The sequence below is a fragment of the Clarias gariepinus genome, chromosome 3 (genome assembly GCF_024256425.1).
Source record: "Clarias gariepinus isolate MV-2021 ecotype Netherlands chromosome 3, CGAR_prim_01v2, whole genome shotgun sequence".
Lineage (NCBI taxonomy): Eukaryota > Metazoa > Chordata > Actinopteri > Siluriformes > Clariidae > Clarias > Clarias gariepinus.
In genome coordinates this window covers 19,112,084-19,130,027 of record NC_071102.1, presented here as the reverse complement: position 1 = coordinate 19,130,027, position 17,944 = coordinate 19,112,084, and the positions used below count along the sequence as shown (strand labels likewise).

Genomic DNA, 17,944 nt, shown 5'->3' with positions numbered 1-17,944 from the left:
CAGTGTAAATATTATATTTATTGAATATACTGCTTAGGAAAGTTGGTATCAGTTACTATTTTAATTTAGTTTCTATTGTGTATAGTCAAACCCCTACCATCCTGCCTCTTTGCAGCTTTTGCACAAGAGCCTTTGTAAGAGCAAATTTAGCTTAATCTTGTGTGCCTTAACATTTCAGTTATGAAAGATAACTTATATCAAGTAAAAGAGAAACCTCAATATAAAACAATAGTTAGTATATTGTCACTACATGATCAGATGACCAGCCCTTTAAAGCACTAAATATCTCACTCTGTGATAGCTGAGTGACCCTTTTGGTCTATTATGACGTGTCTTATAAGCATTTCACTGCAAATCATACAATTTGATTTGTATTGTTGGGCTCAGAAACACTCTCAGCTTTTTAAGTCTAAAATGTGTTGCCTCAAAGAACCTAAGAATCATGGCAGGTATGAATGACAGCTTTGTTATTTGCGCTTAAAGTTCTACAGCATTCAAGGTGTGACTACATCATGCCAAGAAGGAAGCAGATTAGTCATGACCTCATTGAATCAAATGTTGATGCATTTCGAACTGAGAGGGATCATAAGGCCAAATAATTTAGAATTCATCATTCTACAGAGAAAAGGAGTGTGTACAAATTATTTAATGGACAGCAAATTATTTAAAGTCTCAGCAAAGTCCATCCAAAGTCAGATCAGTCACATAATGAAAACACAAGTACTACTGTATATTACGTAACTTTCAGGCCTCAGGACGCATAATAAATGTTTATGTTCATGAAAGAATTATGACAGACAGAATCAAATGGAACAAGTATAGCTTTCATGGAAAGGCGGCTAGAAAAATAGATAACCCAAAAATAATTTGGAAGTTCTGGAACAGTGTTCTGTGAACCGACGAGACCAAGCTGGAGATGTTTGGTCATCATGTAGAAAGCCAAACATAACATACCACCACAAACACCTCGTACCATCTGTGAAGCGTCGTGCTGGAGGGCTGGTGATTTTGGCAGGTTTTGCAGCCAGGGGAACATGGAGTCACCGAGACAACGAGGCAGTCTGTACAGCTGAAAGACTAAAAGGGACAAAATGATCAAATGAAGGTGTGAAAATGATCAGGTCAAATTCCAGACCTCAACCCCATGGAGATGTTGTGGAATGATCTGTGCATAAACAAGTGCAATCAAACCTCCATGAACTGCAGTGATGTTGGAAAGAAGAGTGGAACAACATTTCTCCAGAGACTGATGAAGTGCTGAAGTGTTTCTACATGTTACTGAATTATAGGGTGCACTTACTTTTCTCCTCTGGGTCTTTAAATGTTGCTTTAAAGAATTGAAACTTTAGAAAAATCAAGTTTAGTTAGAATCACACACACGCACACACACACACAGGGTCGGTGTGTACTGTACATTCTGACCGTTTCAGTTCTGTAAGTGTGTAAGGTGTATCCCGTGTTTCAGCTGCAGGGTGTCGAGGTGTTTTTTCAGTCTCAGGTTCTGGCAGCGTTGCGACCCTCAAACTCGTGATAAACTCGACACTGACACACAGGAAAGCCAGTCATGATTTCAGTGTTATGATTTATTTTCATGGCTGAACTCAAGAAGCGCTCAGTCATGTCACGGATTCCACAGGGGGATTTAATTCAGGCCATCGTACTGAGTACTGAACTAACTTCTCTCCCTCGCGCCTAAAAATAGCTTTTCCACTCAGCTTCAAGGGATCTCAGGGGTACGTGGTTACTCACACTCACTTCTCATCACTAACACACACACACACACACACACACACACACAGTTTCTTTTTATTTACCCAGATCTTATACTCTTTCTGTTTTTAATCTTTGTTTTGAAGGATAAAGGAAAGGGATTGCTTCGATGTGTGTGTGTGTGTGTGTGTGTGTGTGTGTGTGTGTGTGTTTGTGTGTGTGTGTGTGTGTGTAGGAAATGAACTCAGTATGTGTTTTGAAACAGTAAATATGGAATGTTTGCTATGAAACTTGCTGTGTGTTTGGGTGAACAGCGGTGAGTGTGGGTTTTAGGAGAAAAGGTAAGAAATATAATGCTATAAATCCTGATAAATAAGGTTACATAATGTGTTATAGGTTATATAATGTCTTATATAATACAGGTTATACAGTACAAGATGACATAACTGCGACTCGCTGTCTTATACCGATTTGACAGATTTTATGCATGAAGGTTTAAAAACACGAGCCTTGTACCCTCAGCAGTTCCAACTGTTTCTCTCTCTCTCAGACACACACACACACACACACACACACACACTGCATGGATGTCAGTTATAGGTTGAATTATGTTTCATTACCACACACACACACACACACACACACATACACACCATGGGCCCCGTAAAGGTTGCAGTGTTGGATTGTATAAACACACACACACACACACACACACACACACACACACACTGAGCCCCTCAGGCCATAATGATTCAGACAGTGAAACACAGAGCTGGTGTTTTTGTGTGTTTTATTTCCACCACACAGAGATCACTTACACGGGAGCATTTCAGTGCTCATGGCACTCAGGGGCTTATCCGCTCGAAATCGCCCTGTAATGTACATCCTGCCTCCCTGAGCAGCAGTGAAGTGCCCCAGGAGGGGTGTCTCAGCAGTGCCAGGGCCTTGGCAGCACTGCACTTCGCTTCGGTTTTTCGCTCTTGTCATCAGGTCCAGCACTCAAACATCTCTGTTTCCACTGGCTTCTGGAGACTTTGGATTTATTATTATTATTATTATTATTATTATTATTTTGGTGAGGTTTGGAGTACCTCAGTTATCTGCTTCATTTGTCTGGGCAGGTTTATATCCTGTTGGGGATTAAATCTCAGATTCTGCTCAGAGGAATCCTTACTGAAACAAGACGTATAATGGAATGTCCTTACCGTGATAGCAAAAGCTTTGGGTATCAGAAAACAGCTTTGTTGTATGTTTTAATAAATTTAAAGAGAGACAGATAGAGAGTTAGAGAAAAGGAAAAGGAGAGAGAGAGAGAGAGAGAGCGGTCAGAGATCTGCTCCGTGGGGTTTAAAAAGAATCTAAAGAACATTCTGTTCTCTTGAGGCAGCAAGAAGCTGAGAGGAGAGCGGAGACGAAAAAAGACCAACATAACCACACAAAATACACACACACACACACACACACACACTGGTCTCTCCTCACAGGATGGCAGATCATGCCAGCAGGCCTGTATTATTAAACACAGCCCTGTTTATGCTCTGAATAAAACTATTTTAGGGCAGCGCTCATACACACCATCCAGTCTCACACACACACACACACACACGTGCGCGCGCGACCCGGGGCGTGCTCTTATTGTCTGCCGTATCTCTTAGGGCTCCTCATTGTGATACCTGAGACTTAACAAGGCTGCAGAAAAGAAAAACAACTAAAAATCGATGCAGACCTTTTCGGTTAAACCTCAGTGTTTCTGTACCAGGAGGACGACATCGACCGAGACGCAGCTCTGAGCTCCAGGTGTGTGAACTGGGAACGTTTCTGAGCTCTGAGTGCTTTAAATCTGCGACTCTTTCGGGGGTAACCCTCACTGTTCTGCATTATTACTGTGATTAAAATAGCATTTCTAAACACCACCAAATGCCATCAAACCCTGCGGAACACCCCTGAACATCACTGAACACCACCAAACACCAGAAAAACTCCATCAAACACCACCAAATACCACCAAACACCACTGAATACTACTAGACACTTCCTAACCACTGAGCCACTGTGCTGGCTACTGAACTGAACTGTACACCACCAAACACCAAAGAACACCACCAAACACCACCAAACACCACAAAACACCACTGTACACCACCAAACACCAGCAAATGCTTCTGGAATGTCACTGGGGGAACTATCTGATCTCCCCAGGGTGGTCAGCAAATTAAACATTTCTTCTTGTTTTCTTGATGTAGTACTTCACCTCCTATGTGTTTGATTCTGTGGATCAGTGTGTGTTCTCGGTAATTAACTCCTTGTTGACATCTGGCCATGTTCCTGTTTTTTTTAAACAGTCAGTTGTACAACGACTTTTTGTTAAACTGCAATCTTAATCCATTTTTGACTCAAAATTACAGACCAATTTCCAACCTTCCTTTGGTAGCTAAGATTTTAGAAAGGTAGTGGGAAAGCAACTTACTGATGTCTTGGTCCTGCATACATTTATGTGCTAGTTCTACTGGATTTTAATGCAGCATTTGATACAGTAGATCATCATATCCTGGTTGTGGGACTTAGTAAATGGGTCTGCATCTTTGGGTCTGCCCTAGAATAGTTTTCTTCAATGACAAGTTTTGCTGTGAATAATTTTTCATCAGTATCTGAAATTATATCCTGTGGTGTTCCTCAATGTTCAGTCCTGGGTCCCGTTCGTTTTATATTGTGTTTACTTCCTATTAGACAGTAACTTTATAGATGTCTCTTATCACTTTCTACACAGATGATATTCAGTTATTCCCTTTACTCATAAGAGATGAGATGCCTTAATTTTCAGTCCTACCCATCTGTTTAATTTCCATAATAAATTTAATGTCAGACAATTTCTTGCAGCTTAATAGTAAGAAAAAGTTAGAAAGTTATTTCTGCCCCTGTGGTCTGTGTATTGCAAAGGTGATTTGCATTTGTTAAACCGTTTCTGCGTAATCTAGGGGTAATTAAGATTTCTTCATAGACTGTCATGTAAATACCAAGTCAATGTGCCATCACTCGCTAAACTGGAGACATTTCCCATGAGTTAATTATCCATTATTTAAGCAAAAAGTCTAGGGGTCGTTTGCAGTTGGTCCAAAATGCTTCACAAAAAAAGGACATCTGCAGCAAATACATATCTTGAGAGCACTGCACTGGTTTTCCATAAGATAGTGAAGTTAGTCTAAGATTCTGGTGTTGAGTTTTAGAGCTCTGAGTGACCAGGCTCTCGCATTTACATATTTGTATACACCCTACACTTCAGGGAAGACATTGAGATCTCCGGATCACGACCTGCTGGTACTCCCTCACACAAGACTGTGCTTTTACAGCTGCAGCTCCAGGGCTGTGGAACGCTTGACTCCTGGAAATACGTTCTGTGGGCACTGTGAACATTTTTAAAAAGTGGTTGAAAACCCATCTTTTAACAGTGGTGACAAAAGTATTCACATTTTTTACTTGAAGTATAGATACTTCAACTTCTAAAGAAGTCTTTTTAAACCCTAGTTTCAACTCAAGCTTTTTACGTAAAAGTAACATGAGGGGGGGGAAAAGCATTAAGGATAAAAGCTTAGGCTGTGCCACGGGCCTATATACTGCACTAATACCTCATAAAAAAAAATAAAAAATGTGTTGTTGTTTTGTTGTATTTTTTAACGGGCGTAGTGATTTGGGATACTGTATATGGCAATTGAAAAAGAATGGATTTTAGTACAATGCAAATACATTAAAGAACCATATATGTGTACTACTGAGCATTAACATGGAAAAGAAGATATAAAAACTAGTTGCCTATAAGTATTTTAATGGTGCAAAAACTTAAACTTACAAGAAGATTAGTGTACCCAGGGCAAGCTTAGTAACAATTACCCTTGTATGGTTGTCTACAATAAACATTAGTGCTGTCAGAATGAATGATTAAAAAATAATAATAATTATATATATATATAATTTTTTCGAATCTTGAGTCTCTATCACGGACATCTTCATCTACTTATCACACCCTTATCAACCGAAAAATGCTATTTTATTCGAACGTCCTTGCTGAAGTGTGTGACGTGACGTCATGTCTAGGTGCGATGGATCGCGTACCAACCAATAGGGTGTCGGAATGGTATGTTTATACTTCTCATTCAACCACAATCAAATTCGCTCCATCCGGATGGCGCGATTTATCCAGATGTTTTTTTTGTTTGTTTTTTAAATGACAAGCTGAAATAAAATAGGAGTAACAAGACTATTTTTAAAATGTAAGGAGTAGAAAGTACAGATAATTGCGTGAAAATGTAGAAGTAAAAAGTCGGCTGAAAAATAATTACTCCAGTATAGCATGGATACCCAAAATTTTTACTTAAGTAAGGTAACGTAGTATTTGTATTTCGTTACTTGACACCTCTGTCTTTAAATATTTGTTTGATTAGATTTAATCACATTAAAAAAACGCCTTGTAGCAGCTTTCAATATTAGGCAAATACAACCTCAGATGAACAAGAATATATGACATATAATGTATATAACAATACATAACTACATGACCCAATCTCAACCAAGGTTTAGCTGTCGGACAGACGGCTTCACATTTCCCTCTAGAACATTCGAGGTGCCCAGGTCCTCTGGCTGCAGGAACAAGCCCAAATCATCACCCTTGCACCGCCGTGCTCAACAGTGGGTATGAGGTGTTTATACTAAAATGCTGTTTAGTTTTGGTGTTGGAGTGTTAACCTGGGACCTTCTGATCAGCGGACCAACACCTTAACCACTGAGCTTCACCTGTCTTTTAGGTTAAAGACAAATAAGTGTAGCTCTGTCTTTTTGTTTATAGCACTGATGTCTACAGCTATATGTCTAGTTTTCCTTTAACCATTGAGTGAGATCAGCTCCCCGCTGATTAACTGAGGGCTTCTGGGAGTTTAAGCCATTGGTGTTATGATTCCTGTGAAGCAGAGTGAAAGTGAAAGCTTGTGACTAAACATTTTAATTTCATACAGAATTAAAAACAAAGTGTAATAGAAACACACCCCTGGGATAGGAGACCACACCCTCCATTTCCCCTTCATCACCCTGTCATCCTGGCTTTCCCATAATCCTATGAGTCAGACCACACCGGGAATTCCCATGACACAATGCCATTGTAAACCTGAGATTAAATTCCTAGTCCCGAGGCTATAAAGCCTGAAAACAGGATTCCAGAAGTACGCCTACACACGGTGTTGTAGACGCAGGTACAGAGCGAGAGCAGGCTGTCTGACAGAGGAGACATTTAATCAGTCTGTCTCTCTGATCATCAACTGATAGGGAGCGTAGAGTAGACGAACCGTCTGCTGCTTAGTCAGACTGAATCATCTCGGCCTTCTGCTGGAATCAATGTATGTTTTATTAAACAAACTCTAACAGAATGCTGTGGGAAAATCAGCAGCTTTATTAACAAGAAAATTATAGTTTATTATTTATCACAGTTTAGATAAATAATGGATATGATTAATGAAAGCGCAGACTTTAAGCTTTAACTTGAGGCTATTTACACTGCGAGTGTGTCTGTGTGCGTGAGCGTGTCTGTGTGTATGTGTGTGTCCATGTGTGTGAGTGTGTCTGTGTGTATGCGTGTGTCCGTGTGTGTGAGCGTGTCCGTGTGTGTGAGTTTGTCCGTGTCTGTCAGTGTGTCTGTGTGTATGCGTGTGTGTAAGTGTGTCCGTGTGTGTGAGTGTGTCCGTGTGTGTGAGTGTATCTGTGTGTATGCGTGTGTTCGTGTGTGTGAGTTTGTCCGTGTCTGTCAGTGTGTCTGTGTGTATGCGTGTGTCTGTGTGTATGCGTGTGTGTAAGTGTGTCCGTGTGTGTGAATGTGTCCGTGTGTTTGAGTGTGTCTGTGTGTATGCGTGTGTGAGTGTGTGAGTGTGTCCGTGTGTGTAAGTGTGTCCGTGTGTGTGAGTGTGTCCGTGTGTGTGAGTTTGTCTGTGTGTGTCAGTGTGTCCGTGTGTGTGAGTTTGTCCGTGTGTGTGAGTGTGTCCGTGTGTGTGAGTTTGTCCGTGTGTGTGAGTGTGTCCGTGTGTGTGAGTTTGTCTGTGTGTGTCAGTGTGTCCGTGTGTGTGAGTTTGTCCGTGTCTGTCAGTGTGTCTGTGTGTATGCGTGTGTCTGTGTGTATGCGTGTGTGTGAGTGTGTCCGTGTGTGTAAGTGTGTCCGTGTGTGTGAGTGTGTCCGTGTGTGTGAGTTTGTCTGTGTGTGTCAGTGTGTCCGTGTGTGTGAGTTTGTCCGTGTCTGTCAGTGTGTCTGTGTGTATGCGTGTGTCTGTGTGTATGCGTGTGTGTGAGTGTGTCCGTGTGTGTGAGTGTGTCCGTGTGTGTGAGTGTGTCCGTGTGTGTGAGTGTGTCCGTGTGTGTGAGTTTGTCTGTGTGTGTGAGTTTGTCTGTATGTGTGAGTTTGTCCGTGTGTGTGAATTTTCTCTGTGTATGTGAGTGTGTCCGTGTGTGTGTGAGTTCTTGTTAGAATTGATATGACGCAGGTTAAAGCCCACCGCCAGTGGCAACTCAAACCCCTGACCTTCTGATCTGGAACCCAGAGCCGTGACCCCTGAGCTTCACTGCCACAGATTCAGGAAGCTTAGCAACATTTACCATTTATAACCACATAGTGGAGGATTACAGAATAAAGGAAGTGATGTCAATGCTGTGTGTGTGTGTGTGTGTGTGTGTGTGTGTGTGTGTGTGTGTGTGTGTGTGTGTGTGTGTGTGACAGCATTCTACACTAAAGTGTAAATTTAACACCATAATGATATTCTGTGAGTCTCCTCTAAGCAAACAAAAGACAGGTTAGTGTTAGAAGCTGCAAAGAACGACTAGTATCTCCACAGAAAACTGTTCTGGGTTTATATACAGTGTACAAACAGTGTACATACGGTGTATATGGAGTGTACATACAGTGTACAAACAGTATACATACAGTGTATATCGAGTGTATATCGAGTGTACATACAGTATTCATACAGTGTACATACAGTATTCATACAGTGTACATATAGTGTACATACAGTGTATAACGAATCGACTTAACTAACAGCAGGCTATAAATGTCCACAGCTTCAGTTGTTTCTTATTCTACACCTCTCACTCATTTGATTCATAAATGAATGCAATTAATGTGCAAAATAATTAAGCGTGTAAGATATTACACTACTGTTAAGCCAGTAGACACTTTAATTAGAGGTAAACATGAGGACTGGGGTGGCAGACAGTAGACAAACTTTACTCTAAGAAATGCAGTAAGCATCTAACTAGAAGTGCATCAAAACAAGCGTATGCATGATTCATGATACTCGGTACTCGTAAACCAAGACTTGTTCGTTTTTCAAGTTTAAATTTATTTTAAAAAATTGCTTGTCATGTGGAATCCTGCCAACGAGTGCAATGAAGGAAGATATATAGCATGATAACATAATATGCATATGTAAATAATACACCGAGAAGGGTTACAGTATCTACAATGGGTGCAATGATTATAGATGATTGCCATGAAGGATTATAATACTGCGATAGAAAAGGTTATATTGTGTACATGTGTGCAACTTTATTGAAATTGAAATGAGGGAGGTTATTATATACAATATACAATATGTGTAATATTAATTAGTATTATCAGTTGTAATCAGTAATTATGAATAGGGCATAATAACTGATTACATTACATTACTTACAGTGTCTGCATGAGTAGTGCAAGGTAGTACGGTTAGACAGAGTAATCTATTCAGGTGAGTTTGTAGTGTAAGTGAGTAAACTAAATAAAAATAGAAAGTTACTGATGGGAATCAGGTGGATGTGCGTCAGGAAGTGATCTCACTGGATGTGAATGGGGCAGATTCCTGACCTTTAAGGCCATAACCAGCACAGAGGAGGTCAGAAGGTGAGGTATACCAGATGCCACAAAGCTAATGATTCAGCACTGGAGACTGTGTGCCATGTGTGTAAGACCTGAGGTTTACTGATCCACATGTGAGTGTGATGGTCAGGTGTACATGGAGCTGTGACACATGTCCTGATCGAATGCATTTTAGGGCTTACGTGGAGGAGGGCGGAGGAGTCATTATTAAGAGTTCGTTGTGAATAACTGTTTTAGATGTCACCATATTTTATAATTAAATTATGCAGAAATCCATCTGTTTCCAAAGGGTGCAAACTATTTTGTAAATATATCCCCCTGGTTTATTATCTTGGACAGGTGTAGACGTACCTGGTGTCCTGAGAGTTAAATGACAGTTATTTAAACTTCCTATAAAGCCATAGTCTGTCTGTAGAATGTCATGTATGTTTATTTTTAGAGCAACAGTTTCAGCAGGACGTTGCACAGGGGGAAAGACCTTATCGCCCCAGACAGACGTTCAGCCAGAGCAACCGTCCATTTACATCCATTAAATGTTGTCATTTTCTTTGCTGAAGTGAAACCTTTCACTGTGATCTATCTTTCACACTGTTGTCGCCTGGGTTACACATGCTAGCGTGTGTCTAAACAGGTGACCGGCGTGTCAGTGGTGCATGCTGTAGTCATCTGTAACAGGTCCTGCTGACAGCCGCGCACGTCCGTGCAGATATGGCATTAAGGAACTAATAAGCAGAACCGAAATTCAAAGGGTTCGTTCTAATTTGGGATCGATTTGAAGTACTCAGCCATATTTAAAATCCTATTGATAGTGAGATGTGAAGAGACCAGGTTCACGTCTACGTCTCAGTCCGAGTGAAGCGAGGCTGCTCTCCAGGAAATCTGATTAATGTGTGTTTAATAATCCGTTAGGTATAGGAATCATGTGAATCTTTAAGTCAGACTACCTTCTACATTGTGTGTGTGTGTGTGTGTGTGTGTGTGTGTGTGTGTGTGTGTGTGTGTGCGTGTGTGTGTGTGTTCGTGTGTGCGTGTGTGTGTGTGTGACCTTAACAAAGCAGATTTCATGTCTGCACTTTTGACCTCAGAGCTCACAGATACAGAAGAGATCTAATGCTCTCACGATGTGCTGTCACTCAGAGGAGGATGAGTTCTGCTCAGATCTGGTTCCTCTCAAGGTTTCTTGCTTACGTCGTCACAAACTCTTCTCATTCTCTATTTAATAATAAGACTTTTTCAGAACAGCTTTATCTGAGAATGAGGTGTTTCAAACATCTAACCAGATTAAAAAGCTGAACACATTGACGGGACACTGTCAAGACTTAACCTCACTCTATTCACACACAAGTCTTTGGATCACATCTTGTATACTGTTTCTTGCATAATAAACACAGAGCTTCAGATTAGCCTAATTATTTGTGTGTAATCTTGAGCCACCTCACTAACACTCCTCTCACGCTCACAATATTTCTTCCTCAAACCTCGTGCTCCCGAAAACAGCTGTCTGTATGTTTGTCTTTGTCTTTTTCATCTTTATAGGCTTATCGTTCATTTTTCCATAAACACACAGCACTGGTGTGTGTGTGTGTGTGTGTGTGTGGGTGTGTGTGAGGTGATTCAGCAGCTTTTATAATGAGGCTAAGCGCTAGAGGACTCCAGATACGTGCTGATGTGAGTGTCTCTGAAATGACTGTTGCGCTGCTGTGATGTTACAGCGTACAATCTGTCACTGGACTTTTATTCAGTTAGGAGAATAAAGGCTTCCATTATGGGAATCACCGGGGAAGCAAACGCTGGGCCATGCCAGGCTGAACGCTTCACGTGATCTTTCTACCTGCTTTTTGTGAGAGAGGGATGCGTGGGAAAGGAGCTTGTTAACTCAGATTGCTGCGTTTGTGTGAAGGGAACAAAGGAGACTGAACACATACTCAACACTCATTCATTTAGTCATGCACTATAAACCCAGGAGTGAGTACGGGACGTGGGTTAGAGCTGCACCTCATAGGGTCACTTAATCCAGGGGCAGTGTTTAGTGGGTGTTTACCGGCTGCCTGGGGGTGTGGTCCATCTCTACGCTACAGCTCAGGACTTTATGTTGTTACTCTTTCCACTGTTCCCGTCGAGGGGTCGACACCATCTGATCCACACACAGGTTTTATGCCAGATGCCCTTCCTTACCCAGGCCTGGGACTGACGCTGCATCCGGGGGCTAGGGTTTGGGTGTTCGGAATCAGACAAGGGCGTTCTGCGTGGCTGGCGAGAAACCTACCCCTGAGTCAGCTAGAGATTTAATGCATGAGGGGAAATGTATTAGTTTAATCTTTGGCAAAATAGGGCAGCTCTAAGATGTTTTTTTTAAGTAAACAATACCCTTAGAGGCCATAAATATGTGTAAATTAACGATTTACCTGGTTTTATATAACAAGACAATAAATTCTCCTTATTCAATATGATTTTGTGAAGTTTATGCAGGTCATAAGTAAAAAGATGCGGTACGTGTGGTTTAAAAGTTTAAGTGCTAGCGGGATTACTTGTACGGATCGAGTTAAATATGATCATCTTTCCACACTGGGGTTTTGCAGACAAAGCGTCCTACTGAGCTGAATTGATTAGCCATACTGCAGCACGAAAGCGTTCATAAATCCAGAAATCAGGGACGACATCCAGGAAATGTGGGATGTGGGATTGGGGGTCTCTGGCTTTGACCCGGATTTCTTACGCACGGCAGCTTGTCTTGTTTCTCCGTGGCTTCAGAAGAGGAGCTCGGCAGCGTGGCCCAGATGTTTTTCCAACATTATATGGACTCTAAAGGGACAAAGATTCTTCCTCCTGCATGCTCACACTCCAACAAACATCTCAGCTATATCTAAGACACACTTTAGATGCGCTCCTGCCCCGCTCTGGTGCATTACTGCAGGGAAAATGAGGGGAAATGTAAAAATCATAGCTCAGCTCTTAAGTTATTATGGACAGAGAAGTAAACGGTTTTAATCCAAACCTCAATAACTCAAAACCAAATCCGTCCATAAGTAATCTCGTCTAATAGCAGGGTTTTTTTCTATAGATTCAGGGGTCGGTGGGGGTCAGACTTTTGGCGTGGATTTGCTTATAGGAACTACTGTATCTGTGGTTAACTACACAGCCATACTTCTGCCACAAAAAATAATGTAGGAATTTTTCCAGAAGAAAGATCCTTCCTTAGCCGTAAAGTTTATAATGAGAATCTTTCTCTCATGTTTTCTGTGGGATCAGTAAAAGTAAATAAAGTTTTGTTCTTTAAAATATAATTTTCCAGTCCTATAGTACCCCTGTTCTGCACATCGAGGGTAGTTTTTCTGCTCTCAACTAATTATCCAATTATACCATCTTCATGGTCCTGGACCATGAAGATGGTATAACTTCAACTCCATCAGCCAGCATGAAGAGCAGAATCACCAGACTAGCTGTAAGACTTCTCTGGATCATCTCCATCTCTGCTGCGTCGTCTTTCTCCTGCACTCAGCCGGCACTGCGTCCTCGAGGCGCCCATCACAGTATATTATCATTGCTCGCTGCTACACGCAGTGAAGACAGGACTCATGTTTGTGCTCTGAGATGATCTGTTCCCCCCCTGCAGGTAGTCTGTCTGATTTTTGTTGTTGTTGCAGACGAGGTCCAGACAGAATTGATTTGCGATGCTGTTTGGCTATTTTGGTGCGGTGTGTGTGTGTGTGCGTGTGTGTGTGTGTGTTCCCCTATCGATCCAGGCCGAGGATGTTGTTTGGATGTGTGTGATGTGGTCTTTCCACACACACTACAGCTTGAGAGCATGTAGCACAATGTGTGTAAAAGAAAAATCATTAGCCCTGAAGCCACTACGCATCCACAGCAGAGCGAAAAGTAACAACAAATAATAGTGTATGATTTATTAGTCTACAGCATCATGTGCTTCCATCCAGTGTTTTATTTATTTTCTAAAGGGACTATTCATTATTTAACCTAATTCCATAATCAGACATGGTTAGACACTTGTCAGGGAAGAGGACATAAACATGGACACTTAAATTTACTGAACTAATCTCACGTGTTTGCAGTTATTTTTTGTAAACCTCACAACAAATTAACAAACTAACCAAAAGTTCAGCACAACACACTGACAAATATACATTTATTTTAGTAAATCGGGCCCTGATATGGAGTTTTCATGCACATTTGCACTTTTGCACATTGCAGATTATGGACATTTATGGACCATGGACACCTACACACACATGCACATTTGCACACTTCCTGGACATTTCCATTTATTTCCATTTAAATTCCTCTTTATATTTTTTCTCATTGTATAGATAAGTTTTTTTAAATATTTTTTATTTAAAAAAATTAAATATTTTAAATATTTTGTTATATTATTTATTTCTTGTTAATTGTTTTTACATTTTTAAGGTCACAGGCAGTTGTCTAAGCATTTCACCGCATATCGTACTGTGTATGACTGTGTACGTGACAAATAAAATTTGAATTTAAATTTGTGAAGAGTTGATGGATTTTATCTTCTTTAAAGTTTACTGTGTTTATTCAGTGCTGGAGCACGAAGAGAAGGAACTCTGAGAAGTCGTGGCACTGCAATGTGATGTTCTCATGCCGTGAATAAACATCTTAATGAGAATAAAATTAGGGTTCTAACACCATGTTCAAAACAACTAAACATACCAAACATATAAATATGGGTTGTCTTGAGAATATATCACACTAGTGTTAATATGTGTCACTGTCAGTTAAAGAGTTTGTAGAAACAGTTAAAATGTTTAATCTAATAATAATAATCTGCTAATCTTTAATGTAATCAGCGATAATATTATTATTATTATTATTATTATTATTATTTGAGGTTGAAGCCCATGTACATGTCTGTCTGTCTTTCTGTACAGCAGAACTCTCTGTCTAACTTATTACTACACAGAAATCACATTCTGTAAGGTTCAGTATCTTACGCCTTGTTTACACTAAGTTGTCCTTCTTTTGTGGTCAGACAAATACACTCCCTGTTCGGTAATCAGAGAGTGAATCACAGATGAGAAATGGAAAAAGTAGATCGGATAAAGATGAAGTTTTGTCTTAAAACGACTCCAGCGTGTTAAAATTCACTTATACCACTTCAGCGCTGTTATTTCAGCCAAAGTGAAAATATGAACTAATCCCAGTAAAAATATTTACTTTATCTTTTCTAATTAATATCTATTGGTGCAGGTGTTTGTTTACATTGAGACAGTAGCGCATTAGTAGATTATTTTAAAGTAGATTATTAAATCCCACACATAACTGTTCATAACATCACTTTTACTTAACATTTAGATTTCACTGATGGTGCAGATTAAACTTCAGGCAGAGATCTGAGGACTGCAGGAGATTCAGTAAATTCTGTCCAGACAGTTTTGTGTGATGCTGCGACAAAATCTGGCTGGACAGACAGACAGACATACAGACAGACAGACAGGAATGTTTCTGAGACTGGTTTCTGCTCCTCCAATGTGTGAAAAGTAAAAATATGGAATGAGTGAGTTTTTATCGATGTACAGACTATTAAACAAATTAAATAAATTTCAGAAACGCATCAGGTGTTTAGTTTTATTTATTAATAGACGAACTGTAAACACGATACCTGTTCTAACAAACGTGTCTTCTGTGACGCTGCCAAAAAGTCACTGCTACCTTTAACTACTGTACCTTTAAACTTACCTTGTTGAAACTATGATATAAAGGTATTAGTTTAATCTGTACACAGTCATGTTATTACTCTCCACACGCCTCAGCTCCAGGTACAGTGTGTGAAGAGCAGGAGCATCGATTTCAGTCACACGATCTACGAGAGCAGGAATTATAAAATCTCTCTCTCTCTCTCTCTCTCTTTTGTCTCTCTCTCTCTTCGTTCTCTCTCTTTGTCTTTCTCTCTCTCCCTCAGTCTCTTTGTCTCTTTCTCTCTTCGTCTTTCTCTCTCTCTCTCTTTGTCTTTCTTTCTCTGTCTTTCTCTCTCTCTCTCTTTGTTTCTCTTTTTCTTTGTCCCTCTCTCTTTGTCTCTCTCTCTCTCTTTGTCTTTCTCTCTTCCTCACTTTCTTTGTCTCTCTCTGTCTCTCTCTCTCTCTCACTCTCTTTGTCTTTCTCTCTCTGTCTCTCTCTCTCTCTTTGTCTCACTATGTCTCTCTCTCTCTCTCTTTGTCTCTCCCTGTCTCTCTCTCTCTCTCTCTCTCTCTCTCTCTCTCTCTGTTTCTCTTCTGTCCAAAGCTGAAGCACAGAAACAGAGAACCTGGAGAAACATTTCCTTTACACACTGACTCTACAGTGGCATTTTAATGGAACACAGAAACAGCTAAAAATAATGTTTAGTGGGCGGAGCCTGGGCGGGGTCTGGAGAGGAATCACGGACGTCGTAGCAGAGCTGTTGTTTTGTTTTGTTATTCTCCTGTGGTTCCTCGTTCGTGTCCAGTTTTTTCCTGTGTCTTAGATCCTGTTTATGGATTAATCTATAATTGCATTTCCTGTTTGTATCTCCTGCAGATGCACACTACTGGCCCTGGCACTGATGCCACGCTGACCGGACACTCCGTCTCTCAGCCCTGTTTAGAGCTGCACCTCCACGTTGAACAGTGAAGCGTGTGGCGTTGCCGTGATGTGCTCCTGCTCCCTTCAGTCTTTCACTCTACCCGTATAAATGCCACAGATCCGTGTGGCTCCTGGCACCGGGCCCTGTGCAACATGAACGCTTTTCTCTCGTGCACAGATGCATTCCAGTGTAAAACCCGGGCCCGTGCAGGCGCATGTTTAACACTCATAATGGTTTTTACATCTGTAGAGCAGAGGAAAGGAAAATAAATTACAGATCACTGTAGAACTGAACGTTTCATCTCACAGTTAATGTCAACCATTGCAGAGTATTTATTTTTACACATACTAATAAATACCACTAACACAACTGAATAATACCAGTTTAACCAGTGTGATTTCTTAAAAGGGGAGCATTAGGACATAATAATCATCAGTGGACAAGCCATCTTAGCTCTGTGATTTCTTCTTCTGATTTCACTGAATAAACGAACATTCATCTAACGCAAACCTACCCAGGATCCTGTTGTACATTGTGTGACAGCTGGTGTTAACGTTTCTGACTGTTCTTTAGGATGGGTGTTTAATGTGGAAATAATAGTGTTCTTCAGGAAAGCTCATATAAGATATGGGCAGAAAATAATGCAACAAATCAAAGCCCATCTTTTTTGCCCTAGTGAGTGTTAAACAGACTTACAGCATCAGAGCAGAAGGACGATTCATTGTACACACACTGATGAACTGCCTACGCTGCAGATCTCCCTCATCTATCCTGATGCTCCGGTTCTGCTCAAAGCCTCATTCACCAGAAGATTACTCACTCCTGCTGAGGATAAACCACACAGCCATCCTGAGGACCGCTGTGGATCTTCTCACTTGGACAGCAGAATGTTTGACTCGCTCGTGTCTTATTCATTAGACATCAGTACCGACTCCGCAGATCCCTCACCCACCACAGTAATGATTTATAATAAACTGTATCTGGTGTCGGATAAAAACCCCTGCTGAGTCTGGGTCCTCTCCTGGTCCAGATCTTCACCTTTTATGTTTTATTTCGCCCCATGTGCTCTGTTATATGTCTGTAAACACATCAGTGATATCAGTCACATGGACCCTATCTAGTACACACACACCTGCCCTGTCGTACACACCAGCCTGCTTGCAGATTCCAGAGCACCGGGAGAGTGTTTAGTGTGTTTAACAGCAGAACAGGACACACACCTCAGTGACTTTGTTGGTGGTGTGCCCCTGGGCCTGCTTTGAGTTTTTGAGCTGCTAATCTTTTTCCAGTATTCTTTGTTCTAAAGGAGCGCTTTTAGAGAGCTCCAGAAGCAGCTAGCTGATAGTAACTAGTCTGAAACATCACTTCCTTCAGAGCAGTAAGTGGTCAGGTAGTTCATTTTAGCTCATTAACACTGAACTGAATCTGTAACATCTCCATCTGAATGAGAAACCTTAGTGAAGTATTCTCATAGCTAGAGTCTGGGCTCGCGGTGCAGTGTGTCGCCGCACTAACGTTAGCTAACTAAGCGAACGTACAGAATTATTTTACTGTTAATCTGGGAGCTTGTCCTGTTTAATAACGTCTTCGTCTTAATAACCGAGACATATGTGCATCTGCACTGCGACACACTCGCGGAGCCATCCGTCTCCTCCGTTAGCACCGCTAGTCGTACAGTACACACGGATGTTAGGCTTCTCTGTTGCTCTCACAGGCAGCGCCACAGTTAGCTCATCATCATCATCATCCTTATTATCACCCTCTTCCATTACCAT

At 41.0% G+C, this 17,944-nt stretch overlaps 1 protein-coding gene across 1 annotated transcript in view; it reads right to left on the bottom strand.

Annotated features, from left to right (window-relative positions):
- The window catches only part of tmem170b (transmembrane protein 170B), a 47,841-nt gene extending 29,897 nt beyond the window's left edge, over positions 1 to 17,944 (bottom strand). The window contains exon 1 of the mRNA XM_053491351.1: positions 17,792 to 17,944. Coding sequence (XP_053347326.1) covers positions 17,792 to 17,944 — 153 coding nt within the window. The remainder of the gene's footprint in view (positions 1 to 17,791) is intronic.